Genomic DNA, 26500 nt, shown 5'->3' with positions numbered 1-26500 from the left:
TGGGGTTAGGCCTGGGGGTTGGGTCAGACCTGGGGTGGAGTCAGACCTGGGGGTGGGGTTAGGCCTGAGGGTGGAGTCAGACCTGGGGTGGAGTCAGACCTGGGGGTGGGGTCAGACCTGGGGGTGGGGTTAGGCCTGGGGGTTGGGTCAGACCTGGGGTGGGGTCAGACCTGGGGGTGGGGTTAGGCCTGAGGGTGGAGTCAGACCTGGGGGTGGGGTCAGACCTGGGGGTGGGGTTAGGCCTGAGGGTGGAGTCAGACCTGGGGTGGAGTCAGACCTGGGGTGGAGTCAGACCTGGGGGTGGGGTCAGACCTGGGGGTGGGGTCAGACCTGGGGGTGGGGTCAGACCTGGGGGTGGGGTTAGGCCTGAGGGTGGAGTCAGACCTGGGGTGGAGTCAGACCTGAGGGCACGGTCAGACCTGGTGGTGGGGTCAGACCTGGGGGTGGGGTCAGGCCTGGGGGTGGGGTTAGGCCTGGGGGTGGGGTCAGGCCTGGGGGTGGGGTTAGGCCTGGGGGGTGGGGTCAGGCCTGGGGGTGGGGTCAGGCCTGGGGGTGGGGTTAGGCCTGGGGGTGGGGTTAGGCCTGGGGGTGGGGTTAGGCCTGGGGGTGGGGTCAGGCCTGGGGGTGGGGTCAGAGCTGGGGGTGGGGTCAGACCTGGGGGTGGGGTCAGGCCTGGGGGTGGGGTCAGGCCTGGGGGTGGGGTTAGGCCTGGGGGTGGGGTTAGGCCTGGGGGTGGGGTCAGGCCTGGGGGTGGGGTTAGGCCTGGGGGTGGGGTCAGGCCTTGGGGTGGGGTTAGGCCTGGGGGTGGAGTCAGACCTGGGGGTGGGGTCAGACCTGGGGGTGGAGTCAGACCCGGGAGTGGAGTCAGACCTGGGGGTGGAGTCAGACCCGGGGGTGGAGTCAGACCTAGGGGGGGGGATCAGACCTGGGGGTGGGGTCAGACCTGGGGTGGAGTCAGACCTGAGGGCACGGTCAGACCTGGTGGTGGGGTCAGACCTGGGGGTGGGGTCAGACCTGGTGGTGGGGTCAGACCTGGGGGGGGGGGGATCAGACCTGGTACAGTACTTCTTCACGTGTTGACGCTATTGGCTGAAGCCAGAAGAGCTGCAAACAGAGAGTCTGGTCTCTGCATCAGAACCTCTGGATGGTCAAACTCCACCGCCTGAGGTGAAAGTAACAATCAATAAATAATTGTAATAATACATACATCCTTATTATCCTGTGTGTCAGTGCTGGGCTGGATCAAAAGCCTGCGGACCAGGGTTGGCTAAACACTACTTTATTGTGTCTGAGATCTACTTGAACTTGAATGTGTGTGTGTGTCTCTGTGTGTGTGTGTGTGTGTGTTTGTGTGTTTACCTTGCCGTTGTCCATGACAAGGATGCGGTCTGACTCGAGCACGGTGTTGATGCGGTGGGCGATGGTGAGCATGGTGCAGTCCTGGAAGGCTTCTCTGATGGTGTGCTGGATCAGAGCGTCCGTCTCGGAGTCGATGGAGGCCGTGGCTTCATCCAACAGGATGATCTGACGTGGACAGGAGTGGGTAAATGAAGACGCAGAGAGGTTATCGACACTTCCATGTCTCTATCAACTGTCATGTCTGTTTATTACTGTGTTCTGAATACTGTATTACATGTTTGTGTGGGGTAGTGGTGGTCTAGTGGAAAGTGAGCTGGACTGGTGATCAGAAGGTCATGAGTCCAAATCCCACCTAGGAACACCACCACTAGTGTGTCCTTGAGCAATGCAATTAGCATTGTGTGTCCCTGAAATCTCTAATTGTAAATCGCTTTGGATAAAAGTGTCATTGATTTTAACTTTCATAAACAGCATGACAGAGGCATTCATGTGATGTTTTATTGTGCTGTAAGACTATATTTTTGTTTTCACCTTGGAGTTCCGTAGCAGGGCTCTGGCCATACATATGAGCTGCCTTTCTCCTACAGAGAAGTTCTCTCCATTCTCCACCACCGCAGACTGAAGCTTCTCAGGAAGACTGGAGATCTGATACAAAGAGCATTTCATCATCATCATAATTATGTTAATCACTAACATTAGTTACAGAAACATGGCGGATGAACATACTGTGTCTTTCATGTAGGTCTTCTCCAGAGCTCCCCAGATCTCCTCATCAGTGTAGTTGTTGAAGGGATCCAAGTTATACCTTAAATTAGGAAAGAAAGATATGTTTATACAACACTATCTATAGCAGCGTAGGTTAGTACATGGTGCTTCCATATTGAATGTGTTCTATTGAGCTCCATGCCTGAGTGACTATAGGATATGCATGCAGTTACCTGACAGTGTCTGAGTGACTACAGGATATGCATGCAGTTACCTGACAGCGTTTGAGTGACTATAGAATATGCATGCAGTTACCTGACAGTGTCTTGAGTGACTTTAGGATATAAACATGCAGTTACCTGACAGTGTCTGAGTGACTATAGGATATGCATGCAGTTACCTGACAGTGTCTGAGTGACTATAGGATATGCATGCAGTTACCTGACAGTGTCTGAGTGACTTTAGGATATAAACATGCAGTTACCTGACAGTGTCTGAGTGACTATAGGATATACTGTATATGCAGTTACCTGACAGTGTCTGAGTGACTATAGGATATATATGCAGTTACCTGACAGTGTCTGAGTGACTATAGGATATGTATGCAGTTACCTGACAGTGTCTGAGTGACTATAGGATATGCATGCAGTTACCTGACAGTGTCTGAGTGACTATAGGATATGTATGCAGTTACCTGACAGTGTCTGAGTGACTATAGGATATGCATGCAGTTACCTGACAGTGTCTGAGTGACTATAGGATATGTATGCAGTTACCTGACAGTGTCTGAGTGACTATAGGATATGCATGCAGTTACCTGACAGTGCCGATGAAGAGGACCGGGTCCTGGGGGATAACTGACAGTTTACTGCGTAGGTCCTCCAGACCGATCAAACTGGTGTCCACACCGTCTATGAAGATGGTCCCAGCAGCAGGCTCAACCAGTCTGAACAGAGCTACTCCCAGAGACGACTTCCCTATAGAAACATACAGGTCACACTAGGCCCTACGCTAGGGACACAGCTGCCGGACAATGACAACTGTTCCATCAAGAGTTGAGTTGGGTATCCTGGATACTTTACTGAACCAGTCATTCAGGAACTGTAGCAAGCTCACAAGTTCAATACTTTATAATGACCTTCTGCTCTGATTGATGGCTTACAAATCCCTTTCTTAACTGTGTTGTCTAATGCCAGAACTGCAACTGTTAGGATAAGGTCTCACCAGAGCCTGTTCTTCCTACGATGCCCAGCTTCTCCCTGGGTTGGATGTTGAGTTGTAATCCGTTGAGCACGATGGGAGTGTTCTCTCTATACCTCATCTTGTAGTCCTTAAAGGTGATGGCGCCTCTATCAGGCCAGCCCTCTGGGATGTGGACATCTTTCACCTTCCTGGGAGCCTCAGACACACAGTCCTGGACAGACACATGGACATGGTGAAACATACAGTAGGACTAATACGTGCATTTGCTTTGCAAATGGTTTACACACCATGTGAAATCTGCATCTCCCATAGTTGCTGTCATTGCTATTGCCTCTAACTGGCAATACAAGGTAATACGGTATCACTGTGGTGTCATTGTGAGTATCTTACCGTGTACTCCTGCAGTCTCTCTACAGAGGTGAACCTTGCCTCCACCTCTGTAGACAGTCTTACCACATACTGCAGCAAGCCTGTCAACTGAAGATGAGAAACAAACAGTCAGCTTTCAACATCCCTGTCAAAACAGCATAACAGGATGACTATAGCAACACTGACCACCTCCCTGTATGTTTCACTTGTCAACACTAGAGGGCGGTATTAATTCAGTAATTGGTAGATTCCTTTGACAGTACATTGACGGAAGGAGAGGATGGAAGAACCATAGATTCTTCCATTATTATCTATGGTATTTTTTCTCCAAATGCAACACTACAAGAGTGTACTTGGTGTGGCCGCAAGATGTCATCACTTGCCTACGATTCTGTTTGTTTATTTATTTTTCTTAGCCCACCTTGGACCTGTCCTCAGAGATAAAAACACAAAAGTCTGCTACTTTTGGACATGCACCTGGTGTTGGTGCATTCAAGTGCTCTTTGGAAAAAAAACCTGAGCTTCCTACCAAGATTTTTGCTTAGGGCTACCGGGTTTCCTGGTACCGAGGACCACTTAACACCAGAAGACCCGTGAGGGGTCACGGTGACCCGTGTATGTGCGTTCTACCACCCAGTATCCTTACATTTTAAAAATCACTTCAGGATAAGCTGTTTTGCAGTTTTTCTGTGTAGGCGGCAGGCTAAAAAAAGAAGAGCCCTCTAGTGATCTCTGTGTGTAACTAACAGATTTAAGACACATGGAATTAGGAACAGACGTTTAGAGACGTACCTGTACAGTGTAGGAGAGGGCCATGCCCTTCATGGCTGGGCTAATGGTCTCAGAGGGACTGAGGACCACAAACAGAGACACCGACAGAGTCACTAACACAGTCAGGAAGTCCAGCCAGTAGGACAGCCAGCGTGACCCACAGTTATACAACAGGAAGTGATTGGCGTTGGTGTCGCTTATCCTCTTGAACCTGGAAATGACATCCAAGTTAGTCAACACCTCTGACTGATGAATGAAACGTTGACAATTTAAGTTCTTTCTCTCTTGTTATCTAGAATATGTAGAAATAGCCCTAACCCTAACCTAACCCAAATCTCTCCTGCTACTTACTGTTCAATGTACTGGTCTCTCCTGCTACTTACTGTTCAATGTACTGGTCTCTCCTGCTACCTACTCTTCAATGTACTGGTCTCTCCTGCTACCTACTGTTCAATGTACTGGTCTCTCTTGTTGAAAGCATGGATGGTGCTGAGGCCCTGGATGGTGGAGGTGGTGAGGGAGATCCAGGGGGAACGACTCACGTTCTCCATCCGCTTCATCAGTCTGATGCTCCTCTGGAACAAACTGGTAGAAAAACACAAAGGGCCTAATGAGTGATGTGAGTGTCACGACCTTCATGGTTGCACCATAATTGAAGCTGAAAACGTCTTGTTTCTAACCCAAATCAGGCTTCAGACGTTATGCAACATTTCACATGATTTCATAAACAGGAATTTTTTTTTTTTATGTGTCGCATTTGCCCCGCAGCCGGATAGTTTGATTTAAACACCCTTGCATATAGACTTAAGCTCTACCAGAGGGCTTAAGCCCGATTTAAGTCCTACCAGTGGTCCCCAGATAATACTAATCCTGTGCGAATAGGGCTCAAGAGTGAGGAGTCATCTGTACTTTCAAACTAGTGAACAACAGAGAAAGACAGCATATGGACTTTTAGCGATCAAGCAATGAGAACTACCTTGACGATCAAATCCAACATTTGAATCTAGCATGTGTTATGATCTAGAGTCTAGACTAGTGGTCACCAACCCGTCGATCGCGATCGACTGGTCGATCTTTGAGACTTTCCCTGTAGATCTTTGATTGATAAATAAAAAAATTAAAAATAAAAAAAGTTTTTTTTTTTTTTTTTTTATAAATACACAAAGAGCCTATGTTTTGCACGCGCCTCTCTCTCTCTCTCTCTCTCTCTCTCTCTCTGACTGTTGTGTCGCAAATGCTGCATGAAAGTGACCAATCAGATAAGAGAATAGTACTGCTACGTGACTCGCAAAAAAAACATTTGTCAAAATGGTTTTCCAGGATTCTACAACAAAGGAGGATTTCTTCACTCTTTTGCACTTAAAGGAGAAAACGAGGGGTGTGGATATTTACAATGAGTTCAAAAAATATGTCGGTGAAAATGACATACCCATTCATAAACTAGTGGCGATTACTACTGACGGGGCCCCAGCAATGCGCGGTGCGCGCAATGGATTTATTGGACTGTGTCGTAATGACCCTGATTTTCCCTCCTTCGTCAATTATCACTGTGTGATCCATCAGCAGGCCTTGGCTGGTAAGGTGTTGGACTTTTCCCATGTAATGACACTGGTGGTGAAACCAGTCAACTCGATTCGAGCGAAAGCGCTTCAGCACCGCTTATTCAAAGCGTTATTGGACGAGCTCGACGCTGCTTACGGAGACCTGCTTCTCCATGCTGATGTGCGGTGGTTGAGTCGCGGCAAAGTGCTGCAGCGATTTGTCGACTTGCTGCCCGAGATCAAGACGTTCCTGTCGACAAGGCAAGTGGTAGTAAATATTTTCATAGGCAAAGGACTTAAATTGGTGTGGAAAGTCAGATCTTTACCTTTTCTTTTTACTGTTTTCCCCTGCTTTTATATTCATTCTATGCATGTATATGTTTTTATATATGTTTTTATTCACTTTATGTTCTTATTCCTGTTGTAAAGCACTTTGAGCTGCATTTCTTGTATGAAAGGTGCTGTATAAATAAAGCCTTACTTACTTAGGCCTACTTACTTACAAGAAACGAGGAGCACAAGGAACTGGCAGACGATGCGTGGCTACTGGACCTGGGGTTCCTGACAGACATAACCGCAAAACTGAACGCACTCAACTACGAGCTGCAGGGAAAAGACCGACACCTTCCCCACATGATAAGCGCAGTAAATGGGTTCAAGGCCAAGCTCTGTGTTTGGACCACGCACACCTAAAGAATGGGAGGCTGACACACTTTCCCAACCTGGAGAAAATGGCACAGGCCTTGGAAGACAATGATGCTTTTCACCCTGAGCAGTACTGTGCTCCCCTGGACAAACTGGCAACAGAGTTCAATCGGCGTTTTGGTGAGTTAGATGTCATGGGAGATATTGCTGCATTTGTCTCAAACCCATTTGTGCCCATTGATATAGAGCAGGTAGCAGCCAAATTCCAGCAAGTATTTACTTTGCCAAGTGGTTGATTTACTAAATGACATAGAGCTGAAAGCCAGGTCAAGGGACAGTGACTTTTGGGGACTTGTCAGCAGAGAGAAGTTTCCTCTTCTCACTGCATGTGCACTAAGAGTGAGTGCCTACTTTGGATCCACATATCTCTGTGAAATGTCATTTTCACAGATGAAAATAATCAAATCAAAGTACAGGAGCCGCCTTACTGACAGACACCTCACAGACTGTCTCAGACTGGCAGTCAGTAGCTATGAGCCAAACTACAAAGCACTTGTAGACAGTATCCAGTCACAACCATCACACTGACTTGAGTGAGTAACATGACTGTTTCGATGTGAAAAGTAATGCTGCATAAGATGACTGCACTTAGCACTGACTGAGACACAAGTACACATTACAGTTCTACTTTATAAAATGCTATACTTGTAAATATGTTTGTCAATGTTAATAATATGAGAAAGTACACATTAGTTTTACTTTTGTTTTGATGTGAAAAGTGATGCTGCATAAGATGACTGCACTTAGCACTGACTGAGAAAGTACACATTACAGTTCTACTTTATAAAATGCTAATTGTAAATATGCTTGTCAATGTTAATAAGTAAGAATAATAATTAAGTCAGTCAAGTGTCAAAATGTCAAGAATGTCAGCTAACGTTACTATGAACAAAATTATTTTATCATACATTCCTCCATTCCATCATTCCATGCCTTTATTTTTTTGTGTTGTAATGAAATGACATAATCAAACTTTGAATTGAATTTCAGTTATGTACAATTCTTAAAGCAAGACAGCTGCCTGATATGCTTGATACAGTCTTTTTGTTGTTGTTGCATCAATTTTAATGTTGGACCAATGCATTGCATCTAATTAAAATACAGGCAAATAAACGTCATTAAGTTTAAAGTACTATCTTGGCTGTCTTTTTCTCTCAACGCTTCAATAGGTAGATCTTGCCTTCACCAAGGCCGAGGTCAGGGATCTTGGGCTTAAAAAGGTTGGTGACCACTGGTCTAGACTATCAACCCACGTGTGGAGTACGAGGTAGTAAATCATTTTTTGTGTGATTAATGCAATGTTCTACGCCACTGGATGTCTGTATTAAGAATACATTTAAGGATGTACTGGATGTACATACTTCATAGTATGAATCTCCACTGCTGGAGAGACATGTTTAGGCGGCTAGCTACACATAGCCTACCTTGTTACATGTTATTAGTGGACTTGCTTCAGCAGAAATCCAACACTGATTAATTCTTTCATTGGTTAAGTCAAACTGTTGTACTAGTACTACATGGACATTGCCCCAAGATAATCGTTGTTTTCAAGCTAAGTCAACATGTTAGGATTGCCAGGTAAATAGTACAGATCATAACTTAACTACTGCCTTTCTGCCTCAACTGACTGGATGTTTCACCCCAGGGTTAACAGTTTTTAAGCTAAATATTTAAAGTCTGCTGCCTAATAATTTCTTTATCCTATAATAACACTACCCAGCAAATCCGTAGATCGTCCAAGGACGGACTGTTATATTTTTCTAGCAAAATAAGTCTTTGCAAGCCCACAAAGCTTCTTCTGGAACTTACTTTTATGGTTACATTTCTATCCGTTTGTAGACTTGCCAGCAGTAACTAGCAAGCAAACATTAGGCTTTTGTTTCGCTTTTGCTTTTGATATCGTTAGCAACTTCTGAGGAGATATGTTACTGGCTACAAACACTGCTTGGTGATGATAACATCTACTCGAGTAGATGTGCCAAACCGCTTTGAGAAATATTCAGTAAACTGCAAAGAAATAATGACAAGACGAGCAGCCCTTTTCAATTAAATGTCCAACTCCCTATTGTGTGTCTCATAACATAACACAGGTCAAGGGGGTGTTAGTGGGGACTGTTGTGACAATAATGATGATGACCATGATGATGATGGCTGTCAGTGACTCACAAGAGGATAAGGCTGAAGATAGCGCCCAGAATGAGGACACCTAGTAGGAGCGGTGGGAACACAGCAGCTATGGTGACGAGGGAGAACGTGACGACGAAACAGTTCTGAAGGAAGTTCTCCATGGACAAAGGCAGCGCGGAGTCAACCTCATCCTGGTCCTTAGAGAATCGGTTCACCATGCGGCCCGTGGGGGTGGTGTCAAAGAAACTCATTGGGCTGCCCAGGATCTGGAACACAGACAGGGGGACATGAAGTGACTGCTGGGACGCTTGGGTACACAAAAGCAAGATCTGACTGTCTAATGCACACCACTATAGTATATTATGACAAAATAAAGTGACAGCAGCTGGTGAAACCGGGAATGAGTCGCCAACCAATCAAAATGTTCAGACTTTTATTCAGAACAATTTAAATGAATTTCAACGTTGAAAATTAATGACACACTCGCTAGTCAAGCCAATACATTGCAATGCAATGGATTCAGTGAGTAATCCCCACTACTCTACACTAACAAGGTAGTAATTGTCACCGCTCTTGGTGTCGTGTTCTTACCCTCTTGAACATGGTGTCGTGGAGCTTGGAGGAGGCGCGGAGGGTGACCTTGGTGAAGGAGAAGCCTTTGACAACGCTCAGCACTACCATGGCAACCATAACCAGACCGTACACCAACTGGTAGAAGCTCAGCTGTGGGTTCAACGAGATGTTCCCCACGTCTGTGCTGTTTGGTGGGACGATTGCATCCTGTCGGTAAACAAGGTCAGGATCAATTAGCATTTTTTTTTATTAGCAATACTGTAAGGTCAGCAAAAGCACATACTGAAAGCACATTCACCACATTATGTTACAGTCAAAACATTGACTTCCAGTTACATTGAATGGAAACTATCTTCATAGGGCCGCAGTGTACATGTCTGTACCTACCCCTGACCCCTGGTCTAGCCAGTAGGCGAGCCACCAGCTGCTGAAGGCAGTCGTCCCCATCAGCAGGAAGAACATCAGCATGACGATAGACAGCAGGATGTACCCTAGGATCGAGTAAATGCTAAGTGGGATACTTGGGACGGCAAGGATTCTACTAAGCATCTTATGTAAGGATAGGGTGAGACAGGTTTCGACATGATCTCAAACCTTTGTCACTCCAAATCAAGACCAACACTTCTGTAGCCATTGGTCCCATATACAGTATATCTCTCTCTCTCTGTCTCTCTGTCTCTGTCTCTCTCTCTCTCTCTCTCTCTCTCTCTCTCTCTCTCTCTCTCTCTCTCTCTCTCTCTATCTCTCTCTCTCTCTCTCTCTCTCTCTCGATGTGTGAGATGGTGTGTAGTTACCTCCAGCAGCTCTGCAGTAGCTGTGGTAGGTCCTCCAGGTCACAGACCCCTCCTGAGAACCTTCCTGGACCACCAGCTGGTCCTTGGACTCTGCTGTAGAAGAGACAATAACAACCTTCAACATAGAGAAATTATCCAGAAATAGGCAGGCTACAGGCTACAACCAACAATACAGCTTACCTTAAGAAATAGGTTGTAGTACTCTTCTTTGCAACATATACAGACTTATTGCGTCGGTCATGGGACAGTGACATTATTTCGGTTTTACACACCAAAAGTTTGGATTTAAAATCAAACAATTAATATGAGGTTAAAGTACAGATATTCATTCTCTGAAATTACACCACTTTTTAGGCATAGTCTTTTTCTTTCATTGGCACCTCCTTAGTACTCATATTGACAAACACCAACAGCAGAGTCCAAAGGCAAACACAAAGCTGGGGGGTTGCCCTAGAGCGACTTGCCCTAGAGCGACTTGCCCTAGAGCGAATCCCACCTGGGAACACCACCACTACTGTGCCCTTGAGTTAGGCACTTAGCCCTAAGTTACTCCAGGGAGACTGTCCCTGTCAGTAATCTCTAATTGTATGTCGCTTTGGATAAAAGCATCTGCTAAATGGTTAAAATGTAAAATGAGAGTGTAAGGTGGTTTTATTGGGGTGAAACTGTTTTTTCAGATTAGCCTAATAATGCCTTCCTTGACTTCCATTGACATCTCGTTGGTCCTCATGTTGACAGACAGCAACAGTAAACTCCAAAGGCAAATCCACACCTGACTTACCAGAAAGACCTGTCAAGCCACTTGTCCAATTACCTTTGGGTATGAAACCTCCTATTCATTGTTTGATTTAAAATCCCCCCCCCCCCGCCGCCAAAAATAATAATCCACTGTCCAGTTACTTAAGCAGGGCACTAAGTTGCTACATAACGTACATACAGCCAGGAAACATGCAGCCACCTGTCTTGGGCATTAAGTTACAAAGGAATATACGTTACGTTTGATGTCATGAGGTTCTCTTTCCATTCCTTCTGTCCCAGTCCCCTCATCTGACATGTCAAAGGCTGTGGGAGTGACAACACATTAGACAATGAACATAACTGACCTTTCAATGCAATGCCAAGTGTCTTCAGTGTCAAATATGTGACAGCTGCTGGTGAAAGGGGTAACAAGTCGGCAGCCGATTTAATGTTCAGACTTTCATTTAGAAAAATGTAAAAATGGCACACTCGCTGGTCAACTAACACAGCTTGTTTTGTGAGCCTGCTAACAATTTAAAGTACTGTTATAGTTAACTAGGTAGCAGTGGGGATTACTCACTGAATCCATTGCATTGCAATTTTGGCTTGACTTGCGAGTGTGTGTTGTGATTTTCAACAATGTTGAAATGTATTTTCGCTTTTCAAAATAAAAGTCTGAACATTTTGATTGGTTGCCGACTTGTTCCCCCTTTCACCAGCCACTGTCACAGTTCTGGTATAATATAATGTAATATGTCAAACCTGGGTTCTGTATTCCATTGGCCTTGGGATCATTCAGATCCTCGTTCAGTTCACTGGGCTCAGGTTGTGTGTTGTCCTTCTCTTTCTGCTCCTAAACACACAGTATATATACTGTATATAAGATATAACTATCATATCAGTAATACTGATACCAAGAGAGCAGGTTTATCATCAGCTCAGCAGCACCTGTGCGTTTCATTTTGGCGCCCATGGTAACGGGTTAGAGCAGCACCATACAGCGCGTGTGAGATGCGCACGCCATCTAGAAATTCGGACTCTCGCCTATTTTCTCCACATGTCACGTGAGCAAAGGCAAAAGTCAATGTTCAAAGATAGGGCTGGCAGGAGCAGCTAGAGCCGCAGCAGAAACGCTGCCAGTTTGGAAGCCGCAAGCGAGAGCCGCAGCAGTCCCGCCACACACATGCGCTGCTGAGGTACAGCTTTCCGGTGTGAACCAAGCGTTACACCTTACACAAATTCTTGCATTGATATCAGTTGTTATTTTGATTCTGATATCAGTTGCTTTAATTTCTCAGATCATAAACAATATCATATCTGTCGGCACTGAGGGAATAGCAGAAGTAGAGATGTCTTACTTGTGATTGCTCCATCTGGAAGTTATTGATAAGATGGGCGTATCTGCCTTTAGCTTTCATCAGGGCCTTGTGTGTTCCTGCCTCCTTGATCTCCCCACTCTCTAGCAGCAGAACCTCATCACAGAACTCCAGATACTGAGGGACAGACAGAAGAATACCAATAATGATGAAATGGTAATGTGGAAGATCTGAGATCTGATAGGATTTGATCGGTATAAAGCAATCGGGTGAGATTTCCACGTTTCCCTCTAATAGGCTGCACCAGATGGGATTTCTGCCATATTGCTCACACCAATCCAATCCTTCCAGAGTTACAAATTGCATTGCAAGCACCAACCAACTGAACTACACATAATTGCTCTGTAGCACAGAGGTGAGTAAGGACAGAGTCATGGCACAACAATAACCCTATACTGTATAGGCTACAGATTGACACAAGATACTGTTAACTGTCTGCTTTTAAAGCCTAAAAGGAAGGTCCTGGTCAAACAGTAACTAGCCACAGGCAGAGGCTGTGTGTGCATGAGTAAGTGAAAAAGAAGACTGTTTGCTATGATAGTGCACATTTCTGTACTGCAATGTTGGACATAGAAGCCTGAATATTTACATAGGATGATATGGGGGATTGTTCCATTAGAATTCTCAGAAAATTCCCAATGTCTAACAGAAAGGAGAAATGGTATTCTCTTTCATTACCAGATTTACATTTTAGTGCATATACAGTAAATTGTAATATTGATCATTGTTATATTAGACCACTGTTGTCTAGGCCAACATCTAACATCTAAATCCACTTACCACTATAGTGTTAGATCTTGGTGGGATTTTCTAGAAACATATATGCTTATGTCACTCACACACACACATAACCCATACACACACACACACACACACACACACACACACACACACACACACACACACTCTCTATTCTCATGTCACTCAGACACACACATAACACATAACACATACACACACACACACACACACACACACACACTCTATTCTCATGTCACTCAGACACACACATAACACATACCCACACACATACACACACACATTCTGCTTCTTCCAGGTCAGCCTGTTCTTCACGGTTAGCAATGACGCCACAAAAATACAGATTCGGGGTTGTTATCTTAAGACCTTGGGGGGTTGTAGGCGCCAGGGATGGTGAGCTCATTACCATCTGAGATAACATGAAAAGTATTTAAACCTGTCTGTATTTCATAATGTCGTCGAATGCTGGTACTCTGCTGACGAAGCTAGTTTGCTGTTGTCTTAATAAATCTAATAGTACTCATTCCACCCGTGTTGAACATTCTATTCCTTGTCAAATCGTGTAGGCTACACACCTAATCTATCCTGAGATGACACAACGCATTTAAGATCACACATCCTCAATAGATTGATCCATTCCATCATTTTACCGACAAGAACATTCTTCAAGAGTAACAACCCTTCCCATACTGCAGTATTGTTGGGTGTTGCTGAACTAAACTGCCACCAGTACTTCTCCCCCCACCTGTAGCTGATGGGTCACCAAGACAATAGTCTTCCCCTTCAGCTCCTTCTTGATGCACTCCTCAAAGATGTGCTTCCCCACATGGGCGTCCACAGCAGACAGAGGGTCATCCAGCAGGACGATGTCCCTGTGGGAGTAAACTGCCCTGGCCAGGCTGATCCTCTGCTTCTGACCACCAGACATGTTCAGGCCCCGCTCACCGATCTACAGGACCAGGGGGAAAAGCTATTCAGAATGGTCTTCTTCTTCTTCTTCAATGTTCAGTGTACTGGATACAATATTTTTAAGGGAAGACTAGAGTGGTACTACTAGTAGTTGAATAACATAAGACATTGTTCATTGTGATTTAAGTGATCTATGACTTATAAATAATATGCCAATAAAAGACAAATTAGGATCTTTACCTCAGTTCTATCACCATAGGGAAGAATGTCCAGATCTGGTTTCAGGCAACAGGAACTGATGACTCTCTCATACCTTCATGAAGGCAAAAGAGCAACAACAGCAAACAACAAAAAGGCCACATTCAATCACAAGCTCGATTATTATCTGGAATTCTCTCAGAGACAAATCTATATACTGCCTTGCTCTGTTACATCACATTACATCACATTATCATTGTGTAATGAATCAAAACAATCTTAAAGGTTTGAGATACTAAACACCTGATAGTCAGTCTCTTTAACTTTGCTGCAAGGTGTGGGCCTCATGGCCACTGTGAGGTAACATAACAGCCATGGACTTTAATTGTAGTGAGAAGAGAACCATTACTCTCTCATAATGGGACCAAGATTAGATTAGATAAATTGAAAGAGATTCAGGACCAGATTTCATTTCAGATGTCTTCCCAAGGTTTGCCTGTGGACTGTTATGCAACAAACTAAGTTTACCATTGCCATAGGTCAGGTCTGCATAGTAAAGGATTGACAGGCTGAGACATTTACAAAATAAGGGACTCATTGTTAGAATCTCATTCAATAATGTTAGCTGGTCATATTACTAAAGAAAAACATCACATTATATACAGGGTGCCCCGCCCCCTCTGACCTGGCCTTATCAAACGCTTCTCCCATCAGGATGTTGTCCCGTACAGTTCCGTGGAATATCCAGGCCTGCTGGGAAGCGTAGGCAAACGTCCCGTCTACAGTAACAGAGCCTTGCTGCAGGTGCATCTGGAATGGATGTCATTTATAATATTTTGATTTTTGAATATTTTGAACACATGTAAACATAAATCATCATCTCATACTGTCAATCTAAAATATGTTTTCACTGTTGGCAATGCATTTTAAAATTGTAAAAAAAAAATATATCACGCACATGAAACTGACACAGTTTGCAGTAAAGCAATTTCTAATTGACCGACCTGCTCTAAAATGCTCGATATCAGTGATGTCTTCCCACTTCCCACATTGCCGCAAACTCCAAGAAGGTTGCCCTAGAGAAAGAGAAAGAGCACAACAAAAATGTATATCAAACAAACGGAACCCCCGCTAACCAATTCCATCAATTAATAACCCCTACCACCCACCTTGGGCAGAGTGAAGGAGATGTTTGTCAGGGTGTGTTTGGTCTTGGCTTTGCCTGGCATGGTAGTGCCATTCTGGGCCTTGAGCTCCTCCTTCAGGCCATTGCCTATGTCTGGTGGTGGGGATAGGGTGTCTGGCTTGGCCTCAGGTTTGGCCCAGGAGAAAGAGGCTTTCTCCATCACTAAGGCTGAGCCAGAGTCCTTTCTCTGGGTAACGTACGGCTTTGGGTTCTCAATTAGGAGGAGTTTCTATATACACAGAGAATACAAACACCATGCAGCTTATCTCACTGTGTTATTACACACTTCAGCATTAGTTTCGCCATATAAAACACTGTTTAGATATGTTTACATAGGATCTGTTAGGATATGTGACAACAGCTGGTGAAACCAGGAACAAGTCGTCAGCCGACATATCATTCACACTTTTATTCTGTAAAATGTGGATGAATTTCACGTTGTTGAGGATCAGTGACACACTCGCTGGTTGAGGCAAAATATTTCAGTCCTATGGATTTGGTGAGTAATCCCAACTACTATCCAGTTAGTGTAGAGTGGTGTGAATTGCTCACCGAATCCATTGCATTCCAGTGTTTTGGCTTGACTTGCGAGTGTGTTATTGATTTTTGGCAAAGTTGACATTTATTAGCATTTTTCAGAATAAGAGTCCAACATTTCGATTGGTTGGCGACTTGTTCCCGGTTTCATCAGCTGCCGTCACATGTGAAGTAGGCTTTAAATGTCTTTGCAGTGAGTGCAACTGTTGATAACAAAAGACGGTCAGTCTCACCTTCAGTCGAGCCAAAGACACCTTTCCTTCGGCCAGGGATTTCACCGCGAACGGCATTAAACCCAGAGAAAACCTCATGGAGTTGAAGATGGCGATGATGGTAAAGGCCTGGGAAAAACACAGTAAGGAATGACTGCACAATACTGTACAATCAACATAGCTACATATGAAATCTGGCTCCACTGTGGTCATTGAAGCTATTCTTTTAAAAACGATCACTCCACAATCACTGCAGCACAGTTTTCATGGCCATTGTGCTGTAGCTCAGTGAAAATGTCATGTGTAGCTCCTTTAATACACAACCCTCAAGACATAACACAAATCAGTACAATCAGTAAAGACATGCTAATACAATGTTATTACGTAAGTAATTATAGCATTACTACACAGCTATAGGGGCAACTTAATGTACAGAAGGTTTAACAGAGGTAGAACTCACAGCAGGAGTGCTGAGGGGCAGTCCCAGTAAGGTGTGGACTATGAAGGTGAAGATGGTAGCAAATGTTGGGATGATGGTGGTGATGGAGCAATTAGCACTCTGAACATATCCTGCCTTTTCCAGCAGCAGCTTCTCATTCTTCCTGATGTCTGAGGAGGAACACAACACCATATAAGGTGTCTATCACTGACATACAAAACACTGAAAGACGAATTAACCCTTTGCACTAAAAGTAGTGTTCTAATAATTACTGTATTCAACATGTTACATTCATAGCGCTCTTTGGCTGTACATAATCAATGACAGCATTTATCAAATAGAAACACTCATTATCCTCTACAGACATAGTGGTGGTGAACAGTCTAGTGACCCGCACTCGGATACCTTTGATTTTCTTCTCGAAGGAGGTTTCCCATGCATACATTTTGATGAGTTTGATGCAGGTGAGAACCTCGTTCATGGTTCGGACGCGAGTGTCTGTTATTGATACAGCTTTCCTCCTGACCACGTTGATCAGTCTGGCTATGCTAAACTGGAAAAACCAGCACAGAACAGCGTGTTATTGGTTCTATGTGTTCAAAACCACATAATAAGAGAAACAAACATTACAAGGGCAAGCCGTATAGGAAATATGCACCAAAAGTTTAGTCAGGCACACAGATTTGGTCAGTGTCAGCCCATTGCACACCTCAGAAATGTATTTTATTTGTATGTAAATGAATACATGAAATTTACGTTATATACCATTTAGCTGACGCTTTTATCCGAAGTGACTTACATTTCAGTTTGTGAACACATTATTCAGTATTATGGTCCCAGCGGGAATCAAACCCACAACTTAAGCATTGTTATCGCCATGCTCTACCAACTGAGCCACAGAGGACCACTTCAATATAAAGTTAAAAGTAACACTTCTGTAACACCTATGGGGAAAGGTCTGGAGACGGACCTGTATGGGGATGAAGATGAGGTAAATGAACACCCCTATGAGTGCTGTGTAGCCCAGGATATGGCAGGAATAGCCTATACAAATGGCCAGCAGCACAGGGATACACAGCATGAAGGTACCGAACACCACCGCCTCAAACATCCTGTATCCATCAGCCGTCAGCACATTGACCATCTGTACAGGGAGACACAGGGAGAAGAGACTGATGATGTCCTGGGGTTTGTTTCTGGACACAGAGCGAAGACCGGAGATGGCATTCGGACGGCGACCAGATGGACAAAAAAATGATTCTGCTGCAGTAGCTACTGTACCTCTCCAACGGAGATGCTGGTGACCACCCTGAGGGAGATGATCTTCTGATAGGCCAGCATGGAGAAGGCACTCCTCACCCTGATGCCTGTCCTCAGGTTTACTGCCCACATGAGAGAGATGAAGAATGACTTACTGAACTCAGTACTGAATAGGGCAAAGCAGAGACCCACGCCATGTCTCAGAGTAGATGACTCAGGACTTTCAGTATAAATCAGGAGCTCATTCAGCAGAACTGCCTGGAAAACACAGTAGAGCACACATCAATGACATAACAGTTTCAAGTAAAAAAATGTATCATTATAAATAATGAATATACAGTATGTATACTGTGTTAATTGAAATATACTTCATAAGAGGGATACATTAACAAAGGAACTTACAGGCCCAATAAATACAAAAAATGTGAATATGACAGAAATGGTGAAAGCGACCAGCAACCGTGTTCTTTGAAAACGCATGAAGACTCGTCCTAAAGAGGCCTTCTCAATCCCCACCCTGGCCACCTCCTCCTCCCAGAGTCTCTGGAGTCTACAGAGTAAGAAAAGGTCACAGATTACTCTGATATTTCTGTAATATCTCACAGATATCTCACTGTCTGTTTTCAGCTATTTCAACATGTGATGAGATCTTGCCTACTTTCAGAGTTAATTCCTAGGCTTTAACTCAGAGAGCTAACATTGGTCTTGCAGTTGTACAGAAGACCTAGTAGGTTCAATGCCTGTTTGGTTACACGTTCATAACAAATCACACCTTTTCACATTGACATCAGCTCCGTCATGAGGAGAGAGTATGAGAGAGCTGGGGTCCAGTCTGTTCCTGAACAGGCCCCACATCATCGGGGTCAACCAGGAAAAGGTCGAGAAGGAGAAGAAGCCAGCATCATCCCATGAGTTGGACCTGGATGTGTACAGGCAGTGAACATCAGAGGCTCTACAACACTGCTAGACATTGGGTGCGTTCGTAAATACGCTCTGGAAATCTGATCAGCACGGAAGCATGGAATGCCTCTTGTCCAATCAACTTACTTGGTCGCTCTATGACGCTGAACCCAGTGTGTGCTCTGGTGCTCTCACAGCGAATTTACGAACGCACCCACTATTCATATGAATATAAATTAGATTTCTACAACTTAATCGAGCAGTGTTATGTGGTATTCTTCCTACAGTATGGTGGAAATAAAATGCAAAATGTTACTTTGAAAGCATCTCAACTAGCCAATAGAGGTATGTATTAGGAAATATATATAATCTTCCTTCTTCTAGCACAACGCCTGCATTGGCACCAGGTCTGAGCACAGATAATTTTTTCTTGCTATGACTGGTGGATAAATTATTCACATACTTAGTCAAATGTATTTGTTGTAAGTCACTTTGGATAAAGGCGTCTGCTAAATGCCAAAATGTATAAGTAAACAATTACATTTGGGTGCCCAACCTCTAATAAAGTCAGTGTAACAACATAATCACTGCAATAACAAAAAATGATGATGCAGTATAACATTTACATTGGATGAACATCAACCTGTAACTAATGTGACTGAACTGACTCACTCTGAGGAGAAGCGGAATGGGATCATGCTCTGGAAGCTGGCGTGGTACTTGCTGTGCTTGGGCGGAGGGTCCTCTTCTCTGTGGTCCAGAGAGGGAAGACCCATGGATTCACTGTTCATGGAGAGGCTCTCCCTTCTCTGTTGCTGTTTGAGAATGTTTGTTTTAACAAACCTTTATCTTGCTATAGATATTGCACATTTTCAATATGAGAAGAACCAAAAACACACAGCAAGAAAAGGATGATTTGAAGACAGGGGGATTATAGTGTTGTAGTGGAGGGGGCTGTATTAGACTTACAAAAGACACCACTTTGACATTCTTCTTATTCTCTTTCTCTCCTGAAGTTGCATAATTGTCCTTCATTTTGTCATGTGTCTATGGGAAAGTAAAGCAATTGTAAAACATACAATGTCTGCAATGCATACTGAGTGAGTAGAAATAAAAACCAGTATTATAGTTACAGAAACTAATCCTGTTGTTTACACAGCGACACAGTCTCCATCATGTTATCATAGACACACACATGCACATGCGTGTGTAACATCTCATTCACACCAAAAACATACTCAATTTACTAAACTGCTAATTAGCCTAATGATACTGTAGTGAGGAGACACTGCAATTACCTTAATTGTCTAAGTTTAGCATGTTCCATGAGGCACTCATTTCTCTTAAATAGCCAGTCTGTTTAACTCATTCAGTGCAGAAGGTGAATAAAGTCGCCCAAATTGTCTAGGTTGATGCTTCTTTTTGTAACCAATCAAAGTATTGTTGCTAGGTAGCTACCACATAAAACAGTTGGCACTCTAAGTGGTGAGTGTTCTAGAATGATTTGGCAGTTAGTGAGTCAAACAAAAGCAATAGGTTACTACAATTTCAAAGAGAAGACAAATATCTTTCTTTCTTTCTTTTTATTTTATTTTAAATCAACTAGCCTCCCACCAGCATACTGTAAAACATAAACACCTGTGCATTTTGCTCAGATTGGCACAATCTGAAATCCTGCCGTTTGGTTTGAGAAAGAAAAGACAGAAGAAACAATACCTTTGCTTGAAAAGAGAGATGGAAGAGCTGCCTGTTGTCTTGTGACTAAATCCAAATGCTTGTATTTGGCAGCTAACCCCGTGCAGAGAGGGTTACTTACATCATGGAACTTAATAGAGCTCAAAGGTTAGCTTGTGCAGAGGTCTTTGCCATAGTTTTTTACTGTCTCACCTGGGCAGTCACTCATCTGCTGGTTATATCTGTTTGTGTATCTCTTGTAATGAGCTTATCAAGGTAATTCCTCTTAGTCGTAAACACAGATATACTAGAACTAGGTTCGCGTTGGTGGAAAGGGGGTAAGTGACAAGGCTTTTAGACCCTGACAATTATCAAATATTTTCACAAGACATATTGTAGACAAGACCTTACGTGTTAATGGAGTTAGGAAGTTATTACTGGTTAACAAAACATTTCTTACATTATATCAATATCATAGATAGTACATTTAGAATGACAGTAACACATGAGCACATTTAGACAGTAACAAGCTCCATCAGGCTACCTTCTGTGTTAAAGGAGTAACTCACTGAAACCATTACACAGGGAGTCAAACATTGACGGAGTAATAATCGATCCCAAAGAGGAAATATACAGTTGGGAAATACCAGTAGGTGAGGGGCCATCTGTGATTAGAGATTACAGGGACAGTCCCGCTTGGTGGTGTTCCCAGGTGGGATTTGAACTTGTCACCATCTGATCACCGGTGCAACTCACTGTCCCCTAGGCCAGCTACTGTAACTGTGTCCTAGGCCACCACTACCCCCATTGCTTCATAAGCTACTGTAACTGTGTACTAGGCCAACGCTACACCCATTGCTTCATAAGCTACTGTAACTGTGTCCTCTCTTGACCTCGGCATTCTTCTCCTGAGTCCTGATAGTTTTACACAGTGCAGTAAGCAGCATTAAAGTAGGCAGCATTAAAGGCCCTTTCTGTGATGTTATTGCTCATATATTTTAATCCTGTTCTTTTACCAACTGCTAAGACAACAATATAGTACGCTAGTTAGTTTAGCTAGTGTCGTGGGCAATTCCTTCAATATCTTATTTATCTTTACTCAATTACTGACTAGTAAATTATCATATCACAAATCTACCTTACTAGCTAAAGATATTGGTCCCCAAATAATTTTACAACTTATTTATATCGTGTTAATAGCAAAGCATATCTAATATTGATAATCTGACTCCATTGTAATTATCACAATGTACAAATAGAATGAATCAAATGAGGCTTTAATGTATGTATACTGTATACTCAGAGTCATACAATTATTACAAGGCAATACTTCATAGGAAAACATTACATTCTCCCCTCAATGATAAATGACAAGTAGAGAGAGAGATATAGACAGAGAGATAGAGAGATGACCACAGGTCATTCAAGACAATGCTACTTACAACTCATGACGAGGACCATGCGACAGGACAAAGAGAAGAGACCACCTGGACATCCAGCTCCCTGGAGCTCAACACCAGCAAAACTAAGGAGCTGTGCTTTGGGAACAGGGAGAAGGCAGACTGTCACCACCTCTTCCAACCCCTCAGCATCAGCTGGTTGAACAGGTACAGTCCTTCAAGTACCTGGGGACAGAGATTTACATCTCTCTGTCCTTCTCCCAGCATACTGACTCAATCTACAAAAAGGCCCAGCAGCGCCTCCACCTGCTGAGGAAGCTCAGGGCTTTTAACGTCAGCAAGGACATTTTAACCCTGGTTTACAAATCACTCATTGAATCCATTCTCACCTTCAATAACACATCCTGGTACAACTCCCTCACTGTCAAATACAAAACCAAACTCTCCCGTATAGTCAATCAGGCAAGTAAAATCATCGGCTCACCTCAAACTCCCCTGTCTGAAATCTACAACCGGTCACTAATCAGGAAAGCCACACAAATCACACAGGACCCCTCTCACCCCCTCCACCAATCATTTCAGCCACTTCCATCAGGCCGCCGTTATAGAACTCCACTGGCTCGGAAAAACACATATAAAAAATCATTCATTCCCACTGCAACCACCGCCCTGAACATTTTAAAATAGGAAGCACACTGTTTTTCTTTTAAACCACAACATTTTAGCATTTTAGCTTTTTAAATCATAATACTGTTTTTCTTACTATTATTTTTAAATGACTAGACTTTTTAAATAGGCACTACATTTTATAAACACTGTTATATCTGTCTGTTTTTATTGTATGTATGTGACCTATGTGTGTTTTTAATGTAGATACCGTATTCATGAACTGCACAAAGCCTGTCAAAGGAGAATTTCTGTCACTCTGTGACAGACAATAAAGCAATCTTGAATCTTGAATCTTGTACAACTGGCTTTAGCTCCTCCTGAAGAATACACTTATTACTATTTAAATGAGCAGGGGGTGTTCACCGCGCCAAATTCTGTTCCAAACAACATGGACATCCAACATCCTCCCTAATAATAATATAACCCCCTGAAATAGACTTGTAGTGTCAGACATTAGCTGTTATGTTCTGCATGCGTGCATGATTTTAAAAAGGCAGCCAGCGGAGACAGAAAGGTGACCAAGGTGAGTCTGTTTGAACCGATGCCGTCCAAAAGGTGTGGCCTCTTCTGGAGCCTCAAGGCCTAAACTCAGAGGCAACAGCTACTTCCCCCAGATGATCAGGCTCGTGAGCAAGCCTATTGTTGACAATTGACATCCACAAACACACCCCATTCAGCTCACAGTCACTTTACTACATTATCATTAAGTCCTGTACTATTGACACTTTTTATTGCCTTATTATTGTCTACAAACTGCAAGATACTGCTAATTGTAAATAGTCTTATTTGATTATGTCCTGTACTATTGTCACATTTTTATTATCTTGAATTATGCCTATTGCTTTATTGTCTTGTGCTGCAATGTCAGGAATCGGAGCCTAAGAATTTTACTCTCTTACACTTGTGTCATGTGACGTAACAATAAACTTGAAACCATCGGTGAGTCCACTTCTAGAACACCCCAGGGCAGAACAACTTCATAGAAACAGTGTCAAGGCCGATTTAAGCTTCTGCGTTGAATTTACGCGCGTCTACGCCGTAGCCTATGTAAGGGGTCTTGCACTTTACACTTCTACGTAGGTCGCTCTGCAATTACACCGTCACATCGCTAGGTGGCAGTGTGTTTTCTATGCCCCTGTGCTGTGCCTCTTCCGGTTAGCTATCATTCTGACAATGCCGACGGTCGGTGGACTCATAACGGCATAATAGCGATCAAAAAACTTACTTTTTGTTATGCTTGTTGTAAATAAAATGTCTATAATGCATTGAAATGACAGTAAACTAAGATAATAAGATGGTTATCATACATTTTCAAATCTTTATTAATAAGTAATTACAGAAAAAGTAAATGACATTTCTGTCATGACTTCCGCATTTACGAGAGAGTCGGAATGTGACGCTACCAAGCAGACCAATCACAGTTCTTATAGATAACTTAACATTAAATACTGTATGTCTATCATAAATATAATTTAAACCCAACGAACAGCCATGGGGCTCCCTGTAACTAATCATTTATTTCTAAATAAACAGGATTGTACATCTCGTAAATGTGAATCGCGCTCCTTATAGGGAGGCTGTGCCTGACGCTTCCATAGGGCGCTCTGTTGGAACTCAACGGTGTACTCAAAGCGGCATAATAGCGATCTTTTTGTTGTTATGCTTGTTGTAAATAAAAGTTCTATGATGCATTGAAATGACATTAAACTAAGATAATACGATGGTTATCATAATTTTTCTAATCTTTATTAATAAGTAATTACAGAAAAAGTAAATGACATTTCTGTCATGGCTTCCGCATTTTGGCCGACGAGAGAGTCGGAATCTTGTCGGAATCATGTGCTACCAAGCGGACCAATCACAGAGCTTACGGTTGCGTAGAAACTGACGCGTAGTTACATTTTTGGAGAGGTGCGCGTTAATCGACGGCGTAGGCTACGGCGTAGCTTGCGTAGGCCCGCGTAGCCTTCCGTAGCCTACGGCGTAGATTTTACGCAGAAGCATAAACTGGGCTTCAGTCAGGTAGGGCACTCGTATCTACATTATACTATCTAGAGTCCAAACCAGCTTTTAACTTGATCAACTTTAAAATAAGACCACAATGTTTCTTCAGGAAATGTATTTTCTAGTTTTAATTCAAGACCCTTGCAGAGCATAAAAATAATATAATAATTAAAAATAATAAATTATAACTTCTCTAAGGTCAGAATCATGTGACTTCAGTCCTCAGCAAGTAAACCACTATAAGAAGAAAAAAGTACCAAAGTACAAAACAGAAGAAGAAGAATATTCTGTGTAATTTGTTCAACATTGTTTCTTATATAGACATTAATATTCCTAAAACATTGAGAGAGTGTACACAATACAAAACATAATATTTTACAAATGCAAACAACTAATAAATAAAGTTATCTTCGGTGAGTCCACTTCTAGAACACTTCTAGAACAACTTCATAGAAACAGTGTCAGTCGGGTAGGACACTCGTATCTACATTATACTATCTAGAGTCCAAACCAGCTTTTAACTTTTTAACATAATATTTTACAAATGCAAACAACTAAATAAAGTTATCTAAATGTATAAAGGAATTTCAACACATTACCACAAAGTTGCTGAAGCAGACCTTTTTCTGTCGGAGTGCTTCTGTGAAAGCAACCTCACATCAAATGTCCTTCAGATACTGTTGTTTAATTGCTACACTTGTATTGATTCAGCGACTATAAATGAGTTGTGGGCACTTTCCTCTGCTAATGTTGCATAGTATTGCTACTACACCAAGGTTAATATATTACATTTAAATTTAGCAGACGCCTTCATCCAAAGCGACTTACAACAAATACATTTGAATAAATAAGTGAATCATCTATCTACCAGCAGGAAAAAGTAATCTATGCTTGGGCCAGGGGCCATTGGCAGTCATAGTGTTAGAAGATGGAAGATAGATTTATAATAATATCAGTTTCCACACAAGGGTGTGTAAAAAAGGTTTGGTAGAGACTTTTGGCTATATTTTGTTGATAGCAAAGCATATCTAATATTGATAATCTGACTCCAATGTAATTATCACTATGTGCAAAGAATTGTTGAGTCTGTGGTTATTTAGTGAACGAAAGGTCAATTAGAATGAATCAAAATACATCGTATTGCTAAATCTATCTAGACATTCCACAGAGCTCACAGCCATTGTATTCCATGGGGGGTGGCAAACTTAAGAAGATTGGGTCAGAATTGAAATTGTCCCACTTCAATGACATCACAGCTTTGACACCTCAAGACATTCCACAGAGCTCGCAGCCATGTTTTCCAGGGGAACTGAATAAATAACCAATAAAGGCCTAGTTTACTCCATTTCCACTAGTACTCTATGTAGATTTAAAGCTGTTTCTCATGTTAGTTTTTGTGGATGAAATGCATTTTTGTCTGCCTGAAGTAGAGCTTATAATATGCAAGATTTGAGTTGGTCTTTGAAGGAATTTTAGGACATTTGAAGGAATTTTACCACAGAGTTGTTGAATCAGACTTTTTCATACAACAAAAATGGAAAAGGCTTGGCAGCAAAGCCTAACATCATCATAGTGTGGAACATTTAAAAAAAAACAACAACAATATTTTCATTGGTCATTTTATTTAATGTTTTACAATTGGATGGGGAACAAAAGCATGCACAAATCACCATAGTTACACCAAGTTAGGGTGAGAGAGAGGGCACAACAAGTATGTGTGTAGGGGCACCGCCAGCAGTGCCAGGTTAGCAAACCAGTGCAGGAGAGCGAAGAGCGCGAACGTTTGAGGGTGGGCGGCAGCCCCAGGTCCAAGAACTGAACATCTGCTGCAGGCGACTCGCACCACTTGCCACCCCAGGTCCTAGCGGCACCAATTTGTCGCCCTGCGACTTGTGTGTGTTCGTGTTTGTGTGTGTGTGTGTGTGTGTGTGTGTGTAGACTGTAGAGTATGAAGGAGTAGGGTGGTCCACCTTGTGATGTTCACCAGAAGCTGAGGCTGTGAGCATTGCTGACTTTTATTTATTTTATTATTATTTTGGTCATTTGTTGATGATTTCTTTTCTCGTTTTGTGATGTTATGTATGCTGATGTT

General features: G+C 42.9%; 1 protein-coding gene across 1 annotated transcript; it reads right to left on the bottom strand.

Annotated features, from left to right (window-relative positions):
* Positions 1-743: 743 nt before the first annotated feature.
* Positions 744-20421, bottom strand: LOC308165170 (ATP-binding cassette sub-family C member 12-like). Its single transcript, XM_080539291.1, has 31 exons — positions 20378-20421; positions 19631-19708; positions 19334-19476; positions 18534-18680; positions 18164-18311; positions 17783-18019; positions 17472-17645; positions 16907-17054; positions 16523-16671; positions 16084-16191; positions 15297-15542; positions 15132-15203; positions 14813-14937; positions 14170-14242; positions 13766-13969; positions 12244-12378; positions 11648-11738; positions 11144-11209; positions 10148-10240; positions 9741-9844; positions 9372-9560; positions 8820-9046; positions 4855-4992; positions 4429-4618; positions 3658-3744; positions 3289-3478; positions 2882-3041; positions 2086-2164; positions 1891-2004; positions 1360-1524; positions 744-1162 (listed from the first exon to the last, which is right to left on the bottom strand). The coding sequence occupies exons 2-31, from the start codon at positions 19694-19696 to the stop codon at positions 1070-1072; spliced, it is 4161 nt and encodes a 1386-aa protein (XP_080395417.1). The 5' UTR covers positions 19697-19708; positions 20378-20421; the 3' UTR covers positions 744-1069.
* Between the last annotated feature and the right edge of the window lie 6079 nt (positions 20422-26500).

Source organism: Nansenia antarctica (assembly GCF_963989245.1).
Source record: "Nansenia antarctica genome assembly, chromosome: 9".
Classification (NCBI taxonomy): domain Eukaryota; kingdom Metazoa; phylum Chordata; class Actinopteri; order Argentiniformes; family Microstomatidae; genus Nansenia; species Nansenia antarctica.
Note: the sequence above shows the minus strand (reverse complement) of the source record. Positions and strands in the feature narration are given on the sequence as shown.

Bases quoted from the DNA above. Each gene is read 5' to 3' on its own strand.
- LOC308165170 (XM_080539291.1), bottom strand. From the start codon at position 19,696: ATGAAGGACAATTATGCAACTTCAGGAGAGAAAGAGAATAAGAAGAAT. The intron at 12,379-13,765 runs GTGGGGGGAGAA...TCTGTCCCTCAG, and splicing joins TGGTGACCCATCAGCTACAG to TATCTGGAGTTCTGTGATGA. The intron at 4,993-8,819 runs GTGAGTCACTGA...TTTTTCTACCAG, and splicing joins ATCTTCAGCCTTATCCTCTT to TTTGTTCCAGAGGAGCATCA.